The sequence below is a fragment of the Strigops habroptila genome, chromosome 1, assembly GCF_004027225.2.
Source record: "Strigops habroptila isolate Jane chromosome 1, bStrHab1.2.pri, whole genome shotgun sequence".
Taxonomy (NCBI): Eukaryota; Metazoa; Chordata; class Aves; order Psittaciformes; family Psittacidae; genus Strigops; species Strigops habroptila.
Window position 1 is genome coordinate 112,260,002 of NC_044277.2, and position 19,004 is coordinate 112,279,005.

Consider the following 19,004-nt stretch of genomic DNA (forward strand, 5'->3'; position numbering starts at 1 on the left):
TGGCTTGGTGCGGTGTGGTGTGTGTGGGAGATCCATGAGCGCAAGCAGAGGGGCAGAGGTTGCTTTTTTGGAGGTGGGGATGCTGCAGCACTGCCGTTACTTTCAGCAGCAGTTAGTTTTCGACTTGGTTTTGGTTGCTGAAACCATACCCTGGGCGTTAATGATAGCTGCTGGTGGGTGAGCAGTGCCACGTAAAGACAGCGTTTCCGCTGAGTTTGCCCTTTGTGGTGTGCCAGCTTCTGGCTTCCTGCAGTACCTGCAGCAATAGCCAGCAAGACATTTGCAACTGTTTTCTCTTAAAGAAATAGGTGAGCGAGACACTATATTAACTGAAATTCTCTGCTTTTTACTTACAAATGCACGTCTCTCTTCTGCTTTTCCTTTAAAAGGAAAGCTTGGATTGAAGTAAGTTTAGCCAGACGTTGTGACGGATGTTACTAAGGCAGTACAGCCTTAGAGGCATCAGTTACAGTCAGCTGTATAAAAGCTATATTTATAAGTTTAGTTAAACTTTTAGTTTCCCCGTGTGGATGAATGTGAGGTTTAGGTTGCACAAAATTAAATACTCCCTTTATGGGAGTAGTAAGTGGTGCAGAGTGTGTGGGGAATGTAATACTACCACAAGGAACAAACACCCATGTTTTCTACTAGAATGGCTTAAATCATTACATGGCATTCCTAATTGTAGTCATGTAATTGTAATCTGTCTGAGATGAAAATGCTAAACTTAGCCAACCAGTCTTGTAGACTAGCAAGACTCATATAAATAAGCTAAATATTCAGTTCACACTCTCCCTGGCCAAAAAAAGTTGTCTCATTTAAGCAAGAGGAAAAATTAAACTACTATGGCAAAAATGATTGATGGGTCTAAAAACATTTGAAAAGTGATGAAACAACAGATTTATCTTCCCCCCCCCCCCCCCCCCCGTTTTAATCACAATTGTAGAAAGAGGTCCTTGTAATAATGAAAACCCTGAAATATTTATTATGGAAAAATGCCTTCTGAAAACAGTGAGATTGGGTACAGTGAGAATTCTTACAAATTCATGGAAACAGTGTGTTTTGAATCATCAAGGCTGTGATGGATTTGAACTGCTGGAAACTTCTGTTGGCAAGAGTATAGAAAAATGGGTATGTTTGACATAAACACTTTCAGGAAGGAAAATTAAGTATTTGGGTTCTTAATACCTGTACGTCCTCAAGAGGAAGCTTTCAAGGTGTGCATGTATAGAAGCTGCTGTAGATACAGAAAATAGCAGTTTCAACCACAGTATTGTTACCCGTGGGCTTGGTGTGTTAGCCTTAGAGAGGTGCTATCTTTGTGGTGTGCTTGTATGTTAGCCTGAGAGTGGTGCTGTCTTTGTGGTCTCCTTGTCTGTTAGCATAAGCAGCATATTAATAGGCTTTATTAGCTTGTCCTTGCTTAAAATTCAAGGAGCTTCATAATGTCCTTGTAGGAATCCCAGCTTTCTGTGGGCAGGATGCACTGCCATGGTATTTCCTAGCAAGAGACAGGAGTGCAGATGTGTGGTGATGTGCTGTTCTGCTTTCTTATTCTGTACTTCAGTAAGCACAATAGTTTGAGAGGTGCAGAGTAGTAACAAGTAGTTACAAACTGGCTTTCCAGAAAAAGATGCAGATATTTTAGTTGAAAATAGGTATAAGACATAGGTAATAAACAGGAAAAGCATATTGCTGGTGTTTTAATTAGACTTAGCTGCAGGCCTCTGCCTGCTCTGCTTGAGAATATGCAGAGTTTTATTTCTCTCCTACTCCAATGTTGAATATTAAGCACAATACATCTGTTTGTTAATCTAGTTTTCCAAAATACACTAGTCAGTTTACCCTATAAATTGCAGTCTGTGGATAATTGCCTGGTAAAAAGTACCTAAATAAACCTGTGTGGAAAAAATAATATTCTCATGAGAAAGAGCACCTCACTTGGCTTTTAAATAGTTTCCTGTACGTGGTGATCATACACAGGTTGTTTGTTTGCATGAGCTGTGTGTAAGTACTACTTACCTTTCAAGAATCAAGATGCTTTCCAAAGCAACTCCTAAACTGTGGAATCTTGGCTTCAAATTGGGATTCAACAGGTCAAGAAAGCATTGTACAAATAGTCTCTTTGTCCATGTTGTGACCCAGCTAGGGACAAAGATTGTTAGTACAGCAAAGTAGTGTTCTTATTGGTGGTGTGGTAGTGGTAAGGAGGTCTAGTGATGAACTACAAACCTGTTCATGGCAGTGTGTACATATGCTAGTTGAAAAATGGTCCCTCCTTCAAAAGTGGTGCTGACTAACCAGTGTTAGCTCTGCCTGCACCGCAGTGCTCTTTGAAAGGCATTAGAAAAAAGAGATCAAGGTTGCACTTGGATTTTGCTGACTTGACAGCTGAAAGCTCTTTGTCAGTGGCAGCATCTTCTGTTATCCGTGAGCATCTTTTCTCATTCTTTTACTTTCTGTCACCATCACCAACATGAAATCTGAACTTGTGTGACTTAAATAGAAGTATGTTATAACGAAACAAATTGAGTGGGCTTTAGCAACACTGGTATTCTTTGTAGTTTACTATGCAACTTGGTTTTGCTGGTGGTGAATATTAATTTAGGTTTGCAGCCTGTTGCAGGAGTTTGCTTGTCATTGCGTGAAATTATCAATCGATGTTCCTAACGAAAATGTGTACAGAAACACAGTGCCATGAAATAAAACACGGTATGTAACCTATCCTGCCTAAATAAGTTTGCTATGTTCCATGGAAGTCTAAATGCAGTAAGTGTCTCCTTGCTTACCAGAAGCTCCCTGGCTACCTTTAGTTGCTTGTTGGAAGGTAAGTATTCATTAACTTCAAGTCCATATAGTTCAGACTGGTCAGGTGTGCAACTAGAGAGGGATTTCAGCTCAGTGTGCACTACTCAGAGTGGCCATGCATGATACACAAAGCTTGCAGTTGAGGCTCTCTTCTGGGTCTGAGTGTGAATATAAATCTGTTTCCCTTCACTTTCCTACAGGTTAGGGCATTCAATGGAAAAGAAATAAAGCTCACACTCTGAATCATGGTCCAAAGACTCTTTGCTTTTATCCACTGACAACATGCTGTAAAATCTGCATATATATTACAGGGAACAGGATCTGGAACTCCGCTTAACATCTTTCTTCTACCTCCCGCCATCTGTGCACCACCTTGTTTTCTGTCTCCATGCTTTTTCATTCTTGATTGCATAGCAGCTTTGGTTTAATGAGAGCGGTGCTCTTACTAGTATATCCTGTAGGATGATAGTGCATTCCCAGGAAATGTGAATTCAAACCCTTTGGGGCTGAGGAGGGCCTGGAGCCCAGTTATCATACTTCCTGATACGCCTCAGTGCTGTAAAATATCTGGGAACTGAGGTGCGAACTGTATCATAATGGGATCTACCACATTTTATCTTTCTCGAGGTGAAGAGATATCAAATATCAGAAAATTTTATCGTCTACAGTTGTTCTGAAATTGGTACCTCTTTTCTTCTGATTATAGAGGAAATGTATGTGTTCTCTAAAGAAAAATGTCCTTCCCCACCCCTTTCCCATCAGCCAGGCACCTAACTTGGGTGGATTAGTTTCCACTCAGTAATTCAAATAAAGACCAGAAAATACTTTGAAGAAAAATACCTAATTGCTTTTCATTACACTATTTAAAATTGTCGGTAAGTTGAGGGCTCCTGTGAAATCCAGGAACAAGTATTAATAAATTCTCTATAAAAGGAATAATATGGTCAAACCATGTGAGTGCTTGTGAAGTTAGCTGTTCTGTCTTGAAGCAGCTGCATTGTGTATAAACTAACAAACCCCCGTACTCTGGGGACATAGGCCGATACCATGAACAGCCTTCCAGATCTGCTCTCATGGGCTGTGGCCTCAGCCTCCTGGTACTTTCAGATGAACGTTTTCATGTATTTAGCTAAAAAGGCAGTGTGATGCAGGTGCCCGTGCTGGGTTTTCAGTAGCGGTTTCAGACCCACAACTCTATTTTAGAACCTAACGCTTATTGATTATTTTTTTCCCATTGAATCCAGTCCTTTTTGGTGAATTTTAAGCAACTTGATCTGTTGAGAAACTTTTTAAATGTATGAGTATGAATAAACTATGGGTAGTAACGTGGTATAACTGAGAGTCTTAGCAAACCAGTTGTGTTACTGTTTATGTTTGTCTACTTCCCTGTGGTTCTGGCATGCAGAAATCCGCTTCCTGTACGTTTTAAGTCATTGTAATTAAAATTTAAGTCCTAATTGGTTTATTATATATTATTTTAACTTACGATGCCCTACTTAAACAGTGGTTATGGAAGTGCTTATCATGAGTATTTGGTGACTATGCTTGTTTTAGTCCCTTAACTTACAGAAGATAACTGGCAGAGAAATGAAGTCTGATGTGGAACGCTGCCGATTCTTTTATCCTGTAGCATCACAGTAGCTGAAGTGGTTATGCTTTAAAGCTTTTTCAGGATGCAGTTTGAGTAAGCAGTCTCGATGTGATGAGTTTTTTGTGTAAAGCTGTTTCAGTGCTAAAGAATTTGTTACTTTGCACGTTAATCTGGGTTAATATCCCATTCTTTCCATATTACTGCAAGCAGTTCAAAACCTGCTCCATTAACATCTGTAAAGTTGCCAGGGAGTGAAAGAACATTGTGGTCTTGATGAGCCATGCTGTTGGTAGGCTCGTAGATAGGCTGTTGAAGACAGGCTTACTTCTAGCATTTCCATGTGGATCAGGTGTTGCAAAGTCCTGCTCTTGAGACTGCGCTTACATTGTCCATCTTGACTGGTCCATCAAGTTCACTTCCCCTGCATGGGGATATTCCATTAGCTAATTGCAGGTGGTGCATGGCCGAGAGCTGGGCCTCTCTGTGAAGGGCAGCCATCACAGGGCTGGTCCACATCCAGGGTACAAACGGTTTTGTGCAGGGTGAGTTAGGGTTTTAGTTCTTTGTTTAAAATGTCTTGCTTTTTGACTATCAGTGTTTACCCCAAATCTTCACTTCCATGAAGAAGAATGCATCATGTAGTTTCTTGATCTGGTCGTCCTGGAATTTACTGTGCAAGCAGTGCATTCCAGCTATAATTAAGTATTGCAGTAACATTTACATTAATTAAATGAGATAGCTGTGAAGGTCACAAATGAAGAATTACCTATTTAAGATTTGTTGGAAAATTTGCACTACAAACTTGGAAACTTTAATCAAAAGTAACTCCTTCATGTGAAACACTAACTTCGTACCCGTGCCTTTCTTTGCAAAATACTTCGGTCAAGGCAGAACAGCAAGATACCATTTTACTTCTTTCTTTTATAGTGAATTCCTGCTTTGCAGTGAATTGTTGTAGAAGCAGATATGCTTAGAGTCGTTGCATGTCCAGGAAAATTTGGGTCTATAATTAATGATGTTTGTTGTAGGAGTTCTGGCCATCAGTAGTTAGAGAGGTGTGGGTCCTTGCTTAGAAGTCTGTAATGCCTGTGTAATTGCTCTCCCATGTCACTGGGGTTGTTTTGTCCCTTCCAGTTAAGAAAATGGCTGTGTCCTTTTTTTTCTTTTCCTTTCTCTTCTCTCCAGAAATGTGGATGGAGTCCTCCTGTCAGCCCATAAAATTCATGCTGAAAAGTGTGGCCCTCAGCTAAAGCCAGTAAACCTTCTGGAGTGAGGGAAAAAGGAACTTTTTTAGCAGAGTAGCCATCAGGTCCTGAAACAGGCGTCTCCAGAGACTATTTAATTCTGCTTATTTTAGAAACATGTCTCTTCCTGCTCTTTCTATAAGCAGAGTCTTGATGACTGGGGGTGGGGTTGACTCTGTGACCAGTGCAGTCCAGCATACAGCCATGGACAGTGGCCGAACAGCAGTGTCCTTTGCCTTTTTTTCCCCTCAGTTCTCTTCTCCATCCCCATCTCACCACCTTCACCATGCCAGCACAAGCATTTTTGGACCCAGACAGCTGAAATTAGCCACTTTCTTTGTTGGATTAGTGTTTCAGCCAGATCTTTTCCTTGCTCTGGTGCTACTCAGTGGCTGCACTAGCTAGCACTGCTCGGAAAGGAAAGCAGTAAGAAGAATCAACCAGGAGGTTGATTAAAGAGGATGAATAATCAACAAGAAGGATGAGGCAGTTCTCTTCGGTGACATTCCATCCTTAAGCTGGATGAAAGGGGCTGTAAATGTAATCTCAGTTCTAGGAGGGATCAATTCCATACAGCATTTCTGAATTGAGCTTCGAACATGTGAAAACGCAGCTGATGCAAAGAGGTGTCAGTCTGCAGGAAACTCAAACGCTGCTCCAAAAGTGTGAGTTGCTTATTCTTTCTGGGTTTATAAGTGAGTGGCGTGTGGGGCTGTGAAGTAAGTAGGCTGTTGGGTTATTGCCTCAAAAAGGTAAAGGTGGCTTCTGCACAACTCCTCAACTCCCTCCTGCATATTTAAACATTTCCCCTGTGGCATGAAGCATGGTTCTGTATTTCAATGGAAAGCTTCGCAGGAAGGCACACTTCAGTATGCAGTAGGGGCAGATGCCTTGTAGTGCTTTCTTTTGCTTGGCGTTGGCTTGGTGGATGCTGGAGTACTGGGTCACATGAGTTGCTGCTTGGCTGAGTGGAATAACACAGCAATGGCCTAGTGGCTCATTTTTAATGTTGTCTTAACATAGGTGTAAACTATGAATTGCATCAGGTGGGGTGAAGTGTTGAGCTGAAGAGTGGCGAGAGGAGAGCAGGATAGCCGCTGATACTTCCTTTCAAAGGAATTGATGTTCCTGTAACTCTCACCCTTTTTTCTTGATCCCATTTGCCCAGTTAATTTTCTGCAGCGATCGTATTGGTGTACTAATAAATCAATTTAAAAAGCTGCCAATGCTTCAGTTCTGTGGAGTAGTAAACATAATTTGTAAATATCTTGATGATTAGCAGAATACAAAGGTGCTAAGTATTTAATTTGCAAATACAAAATTAATCTCACTATAGAGAAATAATCCTTCTTTTATCCTGTTGTCACTTAATGAGGCTTTAATTTCAAATTATAGAAGCTCCAGAGATTTCCATCAAAGCTGGTTTTATAAAGAAAAAAATCTCTTCAAGCATTGCTCTTTGTAGAGACAGCAAAAAAATAAAACCTTGGAAAGCAACGAGTCCAAACATTTGAGGTTGTGTTCGTGTTTGTCTTCCTAAAATATTTAACAAAAATAGAGTACGGCTCACAAATGTGCAGAAATAATTTTAAAATCAGTTTTCCAACAGCACACCATTTGCAGCCTTTGAAAAAGGATCCAACTGGTGATATCGTTAAAGACATTTCAGTTCTTGGCAAGCTTGCTTTTTGTAAGCTTTCAGCTGCCTTTTTCTTTGGGGGGAAATCACTTTTTCAAGGACTCTGGGATATTTTTCAAGGATTTAATTAAAGGGGGAGAACAAGTATAATAGAAAATATGTAAACGTTGCACAAAAAAATCATTTATTTCTTGTAACAATGGGTTCTTTTCTGTTCCAGTCATCTGTGGTTGCATACTGTTCAGTTCCAGCTCCATCAAGGGTTTCCAAAGGCTTCCTTTGGCTGTCTAGTGTAGTTAGGCGTTATTTGTTTTGATTTATTCCCTTAACAGCAGAATCTACAGAGGGCAATCCACAGTCCTAACCAGTGACTTGCAGGAGAATGTGTCTGACACTGTTGGCACCAGGCTGCTGCAGCGGCTCAGAGGCGGCTGAGGCTGCGCATCACTTTGCTTGCGCTAACCGTCAGAGTCAAACCCAAATTAGCAAATCTGTACCTGGGTTTTTCCAACGCTCAGCAGATGGAAAAGCCATTAGGCACTGGAGGTAAAGGAAGCGCACTCACGTGTGTTGGGGGGCTGGCCCTGTGCTGGGAGAGGCGCTGGCTCAGCCTTATATGGAAGAGGACATTTTCCTTGTTAACTTTATGGGGAATCTGTGCCCAGAGCTGCGTTCATCATGCAGATGCATTTCCACAGGAACATTTCTCTTCCAAATGGTCTTAATCATAGTTTTAGCACTGTGTCACATCTTTGCTGACTTATATAAATAAGTCTGCATGGGCTTGCTGCGCATCTGCTGCTAGTCTGCCCTAAAAAGGTGAACTGTTTATAATTTTCTCGTTTTGGCTAACAGAAAAGATGATTCTAAACTGATGCCTGCAGCTTAGTTTTTTTCTTACTGAAGAGCCCACCCCGTTCTGGGCTGTACTTTAAAGCAAAACTGCTTCTTGAGTAACAAAATATCCTTTCATTTGAGGGAAGTAAGGCTTGCTAAACCCAGAACATACCTACCATGAAAACAGAAAGAAGGGAACCTTAAAGTTGAGCAGCCTGGTAAGGCTTTCTCTTCCCAACTCCTAGCCTGACAGATGTGCTCCTACACCATGTAGCCACTGTCTTTCTCTAACCTTGATTCAGTCCCTTCATCTATCTTACACCTACTTGTGTTTGTTGGGTCTTGGTTGCCTTCTGATTCAGGTTCATGTTTATACAGGTTTGATCCAAGTGATTGCTTATAGGGGAGACTTCATGAAAGAGAGTTTTTGTGAATGAAGGACTGATTACCTCTGCAGAAATGGGCAGAGGGAAAAAATCAAGTAAGTTATGTGCAATAAGTAATGCTCAAAAGTTAAGTAAGGTATAATTCACTGTTCTTTTTTTAATCGGTAATTTGTTATGTGGGTATGCATAACATCTAGCAAAGTCATTCAATGACAAGTCTCTTAATTCTCCAATGTCTAAACACCCCACTTCCCTCTGGCTACAGTATCCACTGAGGAGTAGGCCAGAATGATTTGTTGGAAATATATGAACCATCTAATACTGTTGTTGGATACAGTTTGTTAGCAAAGGGTTGGCCTCTGTTTGAAACCTTCTCCACCAGATTTTAGAGCAGCTATCCTTTCTCCGTTAGGTCTGGCTGGATGTGCAAAGTAACAATTATCAATGCCACTAAATCAGGGAAAACCAAAGCTCAACTGCTTTCCTACTTAAAGTATTGCTCACTTTGCTGATGATTTATATGCATAATAGTACATCTTCTAGAGAATGTCAGGTTCATTTTAAAAGACTTTGCCAAATTTGCTTTTCCTTGTTCTATTGCAATATATTTTATAGAACAAAAAGGTATTAAGAATATTGATGTTTCCAGGATGACTGGAAAGGCTTTAATTCACAATAACACTTTAGGATGACCAAGAAAAGTGGCAGCCACAGTCCAAGTTCTCAGAATTCTTATAATGAATAAAAGAGAAATGGAATTTAAAATAGTACCATAAATTCAAAGACGTGACAGCTCTCCCTGGCCAACTACCTGCTATAAAAGTAGAATAAAATTTAGGAAAAAATGGTCTATTTGAAACCAATTTTTAGAATGTACAAGTTAGTCCAGAGGAGGGCCATGAAGATGATCAGAGGGCTGGTGCACCTCTCCTATGAAGACAGGCTGAGGGAGTTGGGGTTGTTCAGCCTGGAGAAGAGAAGGCTTTGGGGAGACCTTAGAGCAGCTTCAGTACCTAAAAAGGGCCTACAGGAAACCTGTGGAGGAATTATTTGTAAGGACTTGTAGGGATAGGACAAGGGGGGATGGCTTTAAACTGAAAGAAGGTAGATTTAGATTAGATATAACGAAGAAATTCTCACTATGAGGGTGGTGAGACACAAACAGGTTGCCCAGAGAAGCTGTGGCTGCCCCATCCCTGGCAGTGTTCAAGGCCAAGTTGGATGGGGCTTTGAGCAACCTGGTCTAGTGGAAGGTGTCCCTGCCCGTGGCAGGGGGGTTGGAACTAGATGAGCTTTGAGGTCCCTTCCAACTCAAGCTATTCTGTGAGTGTTCAGAGAAGTAATCCTAGCTCTGTAGTAATTAGGGAAAATTATAGTAACCCTAAGTCATAGTTCATAAACATTCAAATTTTGTCCTGTAAAGCATATAGATAATATAGCTCGTATGTATTTATTTTTTTCTACCAGGCTTTCATTAAGATTTATAGCCCTGAACAAAGGGTAGAGTGTTGGGTTTTTTCTTTAATAAGGATGGTACCCATTAATTCTCTGTTGTCCACAGAATTAGAAAAGGGGCTGAGTTTATATCAAGGATGCTTTATGTTGCATACTGTAAGAAGAAAGTTCTAGTTTGGAGTTGTCTTGGTTTCAGTTTTAACAGTTAATTTTTATTTTTTATTTTTCATAGTAGCTGAGTTACCGGCTGGGTTTAAACCATATCAGGAGTGTAAGATGTGCAAAGTTAGGCTGTCAAATGCCCTTTGAAGATTCCAAATAAAATACTTTTGGAAGGGCCTTGACGTTTATCTTGAAACAGAGACTTGAACAGAGAAGCTCCATTTCCTTCTTGTATTTCTGTGGTATCTTTGTTTAGAAGTGTCTCTCTGATAACATTCAGAGCATAAATTTTTTTTTTATAAGATGTTAGCAGATTGGTTTGGGTTCTTTCCTTTCCCATCCCCCAACCGAATAGTGTTTTCAGACTTCTCGTTGCTTGCTGGTTTATACAATGCCTTAACAAGATTTCAAAATAATTTTTTGAAGCTACCCTGTTTGATGTCTTTTAACTACAGTTTATCCACAAACATGGCTGTATTGGAGCAAAGCTGTCCAGCTGAGACAACTACGTTCATTTGATTTGCATCTGCTCCATGTTCCTTGTCTCCTCTGAAACACAGTGGTCTTCTGCTTTTGTATTTCAGACTAATCTAAAATTGCTCACGTGGGCTGGCGTCCTCTGTTGCTTGATATGGAATGGATTTGCTCAGCAAGGTAAGTCACTTGATTTCATTGCAGTAGTTTCACATTGCTTTAAAACTATATGTATTTAGCAGTTATTTATGTAGATAAATATGTCATTGTTAGATGAGTGCTAATGGCTATGTCAGCCATATCTCGTGTTAATAACCTGTTTGTAGTTAGAACTTAGTTTCAAAAAACCAGAATGGAACGAACTAAAATTCTGTTGTTGTTGGCACCTTTTTATAAATGGAGTGACTGATTTGTGTTCTTTGCTAGGTGGGAGTGACTGCATAAAAGCTAATGCAAAATCATGTGGTGAATGTATACAAGCAGGACCAAACTGTGGTTGGTGTAAAAAAACAGTAAGTGTTGCAAAATTCCTTGTATGGTTTGTTTCTTCCCCTTGGCTTCAGATTTTAGTAAATACTTGAAATGTATGGAAATGTTTATTTTCATTAGTAATAGTTTCCTGTAAGTCTTCAATTTGATACTTAAAAGTTCAGATACTGTGATTTCCCTGATGTCCTGATTTGAGTATGATTGGTTTTCACAATGTGTTTACTTCTCCTTTTGTAAACCTTAAGTGTATACAGACCCTACAGGCTGTCTCGCAGCTATTTAAAATCATTCCAGCATGGAATCTGTCTGGGTATGCTTAGTTATATTCTGCCACTGATATTAGAGTAAGAGGTAATTTTAGACAGACATAGGTGGAGTAGGGGAAGAGACTGAAGGTTTTCTTTTATAAAAGAAAGATGTTCAAATTTTATTTTTCTGTTGTTGGTAGACTGGGGGTATAGGAGGTTGGTTTGGGTTTGCTTCAGTCTGAAACAAAAAGAGTGCTTTCCTATGTAATTAAAAATCAAATTCAGGAAATACAGAATGTAAGACAATCTTAAATTGTGTGATTTAGCCTATATATACTGAAGTGTCTTCTTCAGGCTAGAAACAGTAGAAAATTATTTCTACAGGTGGTCTTTAGTTTGTTACTGAAAACTGAGAAATTTTCTTATTTCTTGCTAGAAGATGATAATGTATATTTAACTCCATATGGTACCTATTTACTGTCCCCCAAACCAGCTTATAAACTTCAGACATTTAATTAAGCAGACTAACTTTAAAATTTGGCCTTGAGCTATCGGATTCATTGTAGGTCCTAGTCATCAAGAATTGACAAGCTTTAAAGATATATTTATTTGTATACATATTTTTGAGGGGTGGGAATCAGAATTGCCAAGTTTCTCAATCAGAAGCCTTATTTATATTTGAGATTAGAGGGGGTTTTTTTTAGATTTGAGGTAATGGTAGTTTGTTGTTCAGTACAAAGTTACATGTTGATTTTGCTCATGTATGTTACTTTTGGATTCAATTTCCCCCAAATAAGAGTTGTCTGTCTTTCCCCTGCTCTGTCAGCATATTGCCATTATTTTGTTGTGAAGTACCAAGGTATACTTACATAATCTTTAATAAAGTCTTTCAAAAAAAAAGAAGGTTAAAAGGGAGGGTAGTTGCCAAGTAGGCTGTACATGTAGGTTCCCTCTATGGATTACTACCTGCAGATGAAAGCTTTTTCCACCTGCTATCACTTTTAGAGTAGCTGATTTAAAAGGATGTCCTGGTTCTGTCAGGGGTGATGTTGCGCATTTTGTTTCTTTCATCTTGCTTACACAGTTAAGTATAAATAGATGAAAACTCCTGGACTAAGTAGTAGTCACTGATGTGTTTAGTATAATTTGAATATATTTCAGGACTGTGTGTTTTATTAATGAACTTAAAAAAAAAAAGGAAGAAGAAATGGAGTTGTTGTAAGAAGTGTTACTGTGCATAGTGTGTAACAAATAGCAGGTAGCTGTAAACTTGATCCTTTTTGCCTGTGTTTTTTAGGACTTTTTGCAAGAAGGAGAGCCAACGTCTGCCCGATGTGATGACTTGGCAGCACTAAAGAGTAAAGGCTGTCCCATGGAAGATATAGAAAATCCCAGAGGTAGCAAACAGGTGCTTGAAGATAGAGAAGTAACAAATCGTAAGATAGGTGCTGCAGAGAAGCTGAAACCAGAAGCTATTACACAGATCCAGCCACAAAAATTAGTACTGAAACTAAGAGTCGGTAAGGAAAATTTCATTCTAGTGTTCGGATGATTTTTCCGTCACCACCACATCTGTGATTTTTGTTTTGAATGTGTAACCTTTTTGTTACAGAAGCTACTGTTGTTTAGATAACCTGAGTGATAGCACAGCCATTCAGGTCAGCCCCAGGTGTTTAGGTTCTCCAAATACTGTTTCATTTTTATGAAAGGTTAGATATTATCACTTCTTTCCCAATAGAACTTAGGAGAAAATAGATACAGAATGGATTGAATATATGTCAGAAAGGTAAAATTTTGTTCTCCGTATTTTGTAGTTGATTTTCTACAGTGCGGCTTCTTAGAATGAAAGTAGAGGAGTGAGCAAAAACTTAGAGCATTTCCTTTTCATTGAAGTACTACTGTTGCCTAAAGCATGCGTGCCCGAAATGAATGGTTTTGTAGTTATGCAGGCTTTTTGGATTGCTATTTAAAATACTTTCCAAAGGCTAAAGATGTGGACACAAGACTACAGTAAAGAGAACAAAGTAGCTGTGTACCATTTCCAGCCCCTAAAGAGAACTTTATTTCATTCAAGTTGGGGAGAAGGGTGGAACAGGGCTAGTAGCTCATGCAGTACTTGAGCATAATGGAGATTGTCCTTAAGGAGAGTTCCTAGGTACTGCAGAAATATTGAACAGCTACGTTGTTTATACCTGGAATAAGAGCCTGTAGTCAGGGTCAGCTGCTTGGTGGTGATTGCCTTAATAAGTGTAAGATCATTTGAAGAAGTTTAGCATTATCAGGAGAGGAAAGGAAAAGACAGGAAAGTTACTTGGCAATTTTGGTATTGCCCCTATTTATTTCTAATGTGACCTTTTCAGCTTCAAAACAAATCACTGTTCCTCTGTTCATACAAAAGTCTCTTCATCAGAACATATGAGGGACCTGGGCAACCAGAGCCTAATTACTCAAACGATTATTACTGTTTTTAAGCACTTTTCTTATACCATGTTTCTTGGTGAGGGACTGTGTGCTTGAAGAGGGGGATATTTGCTTTCTGTTCAGGCTCTTTTAAACAGTAGCTAAGGAAAATTTAAAGCTTTTAAGTTTTGGTTGTTGGAGATTTTTTTTGTTCGGGTTTTTTTTTTCCTTTTTGCATGTGTTTGTGTGAAAATAGTGTTGCATAGCTGCATGATCCATATGCTGTTCACTTTGCCTGTCTAATGGTTTCCCCAGTTTGCTAATTTTGCTCATACTAAGCAAATGCTTGATAATTATTAAGCAAACTTCAGCAGCAGTAACGTCACCATTTAACGTCAGTGACTGAGGGGAGTGGAGGACAAAATTTCTAATTCTATTCCTTATTTCATATATAATTAGGAAAAAGAATACTTTTCTGTTGGGGGTGGGGTGTAATTTTCTGCACTGTCTTTCAACATCAGAGTGAAACTACATACTTCTGTTGGCAAAACTCAGGATCTAGGCTTACAAGTGCAACAAATAGTAACTTGCCATCTCACTGCCATTTCTATGCTTTCAACCTATATTTGATGCCAAGTAACTGGAAATATTCCATCCAGAACTGATTTTTCTTTTATAAGCCTATTTAGATGGGGGGGGGGAGGGGGAGGAAGGTTGTTGGTTTGATTGGGTTTTATTTTGGTTTTGAAATAAACATGAGAAGTTTTGGAGTCATCTTGGATGCAAATAGATACTGAAAATTTATGCTATCAGATCCTATTGGAACCTTGTTAAAAGTATTGCAAGTGTGAAGGCTTGAAATTGCAGCGACTACGAGAAGCTTGATTTTTTTGGCAGGCTAGTATTTTCTGTGGGGAGATAAAATACCTTGGAAATGTGAAGTTGGACATGTGAAAGAAATGCTTCTTGAATTTACTCTTTTTATCATTATTAAGCATTTCCGTTAACAGGAGAAAAAAAAAATCACTTGCCTCTTGTTCAAAGCCTCTACTGATATTTCAAAGCCTTTCCTTAAAAAAGCATTTTTTTTGCCTGTGCAGACGTGGAATTTTTAATGATTTTATTTTTGCTTGATCTCTGAAACAGGGGAACCCCAAACATTTTCATTAAAATTCAAGAGAGCTGAAGACTACCCCATCGACCTTTATTATCTTATGGACCTCTCCTATTCTATGAAAGATGATTTAGAGAATGTGAAAAGTCTTGGAACGGCTCTGATGTTAGAAATGGAAAAAATAACCTCAGACTTCCGAATTGGTAAGAAAGATTTGTCTATTCTAATAAAAAAAAAAAAAAAGAATACTAAGGAAATCAAATTTCCTTCCTGATGTTTTTCACATGATTACATACGAAGAGTAACTTTTTTTAAGTTTTCAGTATTATGGCAGGTATTTCTAATACATAGAACCTGTTGAGGAACATAAGAGTACTTGGTGTGGATGCCAAAAGTGGAACGTAAACCATTATGAGAACTATTTCTGACACCAGTTCAACTACAATGCATTTGCATTCTGTTATGTCGTAATATAAATAAGAGACTTCCATTCTTCAGCTTACAGGGTTCTTATTGTTCTGTCTTAGGCTTTGGCTCTTTTGTGGAGAAAACTGTGATGCCGTATATAAGTACAACACCAGCCAAACTCAGAAATCCTTGTACAGGTGACCAGAACTGTACAAGTCCATTTAGCTATAAAAATGTGCTCAGCCTTACCAGTGAAGGAAATAAATTCAATGAACTTGTAGGTAAACAGCACATTTCTGGGAATTTAGATTCTCCTGAAGGTGGATTTGATGCAATAATGCAGGTTGCAGTTTGTGGGGTAAGTGTGTATTGGTTTTCTTTACTGCTTTATTAGATTAAATTGTTTGAATATAGCCACAGCATTCTATAGTGATGTTTAAACATGTCATCTCATGCCAGCAAGGCAAGAGAGACTAGGCAGACTGCATGGATTTGTTTTCTGTGGAGACCTCTAGTGATTGAATGAAACCAGGAAGTACAATGCCGATTAGAGGTCATGTTCATAGCAGATAGCTGCGTTCCAAAGTACAAAGTTTTTAAAGTTTGCTGTAGAAGAAGAGTCAAGTTCTGCTCAAAAGTGTATGAAATCCTGAGTAAGCAACTATTCTCAAATTATTTCAAAGCTTTATCTGCTGCTCGTAGTTGTTGTTTCAGAATAGTTTGGTGGAAGCTGGAGAGGGACTTTAACAAGGGAATGTAGTTGATAGGACAAGGGGGAATGGCTTTAAACTGAAAGAAGGAAGATTTAGATTAGATATTAAGAAGAAATTTTTCACTGTGAGGGCAGTGAGACACTGGCACAGGTTGCCCAGAGGAGCTGTGGCTGCCCTATCCTGGCAGTGTTCAAGGTCAGGTTGGATGGGGCTTGGAGCAACCTGGTCTAGTGGAAGGTGTCCCTGCCCATGGCAGGGGGTTTGGAACAAGATGATCTTTAAGGTCCCTTCCATCCCAAACCATTCTGTGAGTTTGTGAGTGTCCATCCTCTTTGCTCGGGCTTTGTGGTAGTGACATAGAAGGGGACTTTACATTAAAGAGCTGGACTGACGTGCCCTATTTCTACAACCCTATTGCTCTTTAGATACTCTAGTGAGAACTGAACAGACCAAAGTACATCTCAGAATATTTCTTGCCTTTGGAGAAAAACTTGCAGCAGGTGTTTTGGAGCAGACATTTAATTAAATCCAAGTGTTTTTAAGGTTTGAATGGATTACATGATTTCCAGGGTAACCACTTTTGCAGTGTGGCTTTTCCTAAGTCTGCCTACATTTGCATGCATTTATCTCTCAAGTGTTGGTCTTCAATGCTGTAAATTGGTGCAGAATACCAAAAATCCATTTGTTTGTTTCCCAAGGAACAAATTGGCTGGAGAAATGTTACAAGACTACTAGTGTTTTCCACGGATGCTGGATTTCACTTTGCAGGAGATGGTAAACTTGGTGGAATTGTTTTACCAAATGATGGGAAATGTCATCTGGAAAATAATATGTATACAATGAGCCACTATTATGTAAGTCTTCGCATCATCTTCTAGGAAATTAATATTTTGTGATACGTAAGCTCAGAAAAACCTCGTTAGGTCATCTCATATAGTTTCAGACTGCTACATCTTGTGAACTTTACCCATTTACCTCTGTATTATATCAAGGGACCTCAGCTTAACTGAAGCCAATGGGCAAGAATTAATTCAGTCTTAATTGGAAATTTTCAAGAAATGGCAACTTTCACACTATGATTTGTGTTGTTGGTTCTTAACCTTTTTAATAATTAATAATCCTGCATGTCCACTGGCAAAGTGCAGTGGCTCTGTCCCATTATTTTATTGTTTTGCAAGTCTGTGTGTTCAGAAGTACTACTGTAAAATAGAGAGCTCCTTGGCCAGCTCTTTTTAAGATTGCTTGAAATCTTATGATGCAAAGTTTATGGTAAAAGTATGCTTAACAACCTTGCCTTAATGGTTTATTGATAGGTAGATCAGACAAAAGGTGAAAGGAAAAATATTTACTGGATGGGGCAAACACAATAAGCTTTGCCAAGTTAGTTTGTTCATAAATTCTTAGAGTTAAGTGGATATTGGTCAGTATAAACCTGAAATTAGTTCAGGTTTATTTCATCTTTTGCAATGTTTCTTAAAGAAAAGGTGGTAGTTTTCCTAAGTCATGGAAAACTACAAAAGGTAGTTTTCTGAGAACATTGAGATTAAGGATTTAACCTGGAGACTTTAAATGGCAGGGAACATGATAATATTACTGTGAAAAAACGCCTTTCTTCAGAAGGCATATATGGAATCTTTTCAATGAATGTTTGGTTTTGAAGGTTGTTTTGAAGGTTGTTTTGTTTTAGAATTGTGACATAAGCTGGCTAGTTAGAACTCTTATGTATGTTTGTAAAGGTGTTTATGGTGTCAGAGTCTTTCTGATTGTTTTCTAGCAAAGTGTCCCAAATTTGAATTCCATTTTATGCTTGATTTTTGTAGGATTATCCCTCTATCGCTCATCTGGTACAGAAGCTTAGTGAGAACAATATTCAGACAATCTTTGCTGTTACTGAAGAGTTTCAGGCAGTTTATAAGGTAAAGATAAACAACACATAATTCTGGCCTCTGTACTTTTTTTCCATCAAACACTCAGACTGACTCAGATTTGCTCTGAAATAATTAAAATTGTTTAATTTGAAATTAAATTAATTATGAAAGTTAGTGATTGTGGAAGTAGGATTTTGCTATTCATGTTTTTACTATTAAGCCTTTCTTACTTGTTCAAATCGATACTGACAGCATGTGTAATTTCCAAGGAGAAAGTATCCTTCCTCCTTACCCCTCTTTATACTTCATAGGTAGGAGGGAGTGGAGAACATCTTTGCAGTGTTAATTTTTGTGAACATTTTTACAGCAAAATAGCTGAGGGGGGTGTGGACACTGAATTAAGAGACATACTCATGAAAGAACGTATTTTGTCCTTTGTGGTCTATTTATATCCTGATGTTTAAAATTAACTAAACTGCTGGATGTGATTGTGAAATAGGAAATGACTGGGTAAAGGAGCTGCATATTTTTCCTTGCTTTAACCTAAGAAGGTGGTTTGTGGTTTTTTTGTTTGTTTTTCTTCTGCTTTTTTAAACTTTATTTACATTGTAAGTTTTTTTTCTTCTTCATTAGAAACCATCTTTTATCTGCTTGTCTTTAATGCACTAGAAGTGTGGTGCTTCTCTAAGATCTTGAAGATGTACAAGTTGACCACATACAATATAAGAGAAGGTCTTAGTATTCTCTTACCAAATTTACCGTGAAAATGCAAAGGAGAAGAAAAGGCTGGATGTTTTTTTATATTAGTGTTGTGTATAACCTCAAAAATCATGATAAGCACTGGCAAAACCATGGCCTTGTCTTTTTGAAGTACTTGATCTTGACTAGTTAATCCACTCAAGCATTATAGCACTATACAGATATTTATAGTACAGATTTTACATTGTTCCTTAGTAAGACTGTCATTTTCCTTCTACTTTTATAAATATTGAAAGGAATTGAAAAATCTGATACCAAAGTCAGCAGTGGGAACATTGTCTTCAAACTCCAGCAATGTGATTCAGCTGATCATTGATGCATACAATGTAAGTTCCGATTTTATTTGGGTTGTATTAATCTTCCCACTTCTAAGTTGTTATATGAGGTTTTTAAGGCAGATACTCCAAGG

At 38.6% G+C, this 19,004-nt stretch overlaps 1 protein-coding gene across 1 annotated transcript in view; it reads left to right on the forward strand.

Annotated features, from left to right (window-relative positions):
* The window catches only part of ITGB1 (integrin subunit beta 1), a 46,405-nt gene that overhangs the window by 10,077 nt on the left and 17,324 nt on the right, over nt 1–19,004 (forward strand). The window contains exons 2-9 of the mRNA XM_030504063.1: nt 10,707–10,776; nt 11,023–11,108; nt 12,631–12,853; nt 14,880–15,050; nt 15,375–15,613; nt 16,667–16,822; nt 17,789–17,884; nt 18,832–18,921. Of these exons, the coding sequence (XP_030359923.1) occupies nt 10,707–10,776; nt 11,023–11,108; nt 12,631–12,853; nt 14,880–15,050; nt 15,375–15,613; nt 16,667–16,822; nt 17,789–17,884; nt 18,832–18,921 (1,131 nt within the window). The remainder of the gene's footprint in view (nt 1–10,706; nt 10,777–11,022; nt 11,109–12,630; nt 12,854–14,879; nt 15,051–15,374; nt 15,614–16,666; nt 16,823–17,788; nt 17,885–18,831; nt 18,922–19,004) is intronic.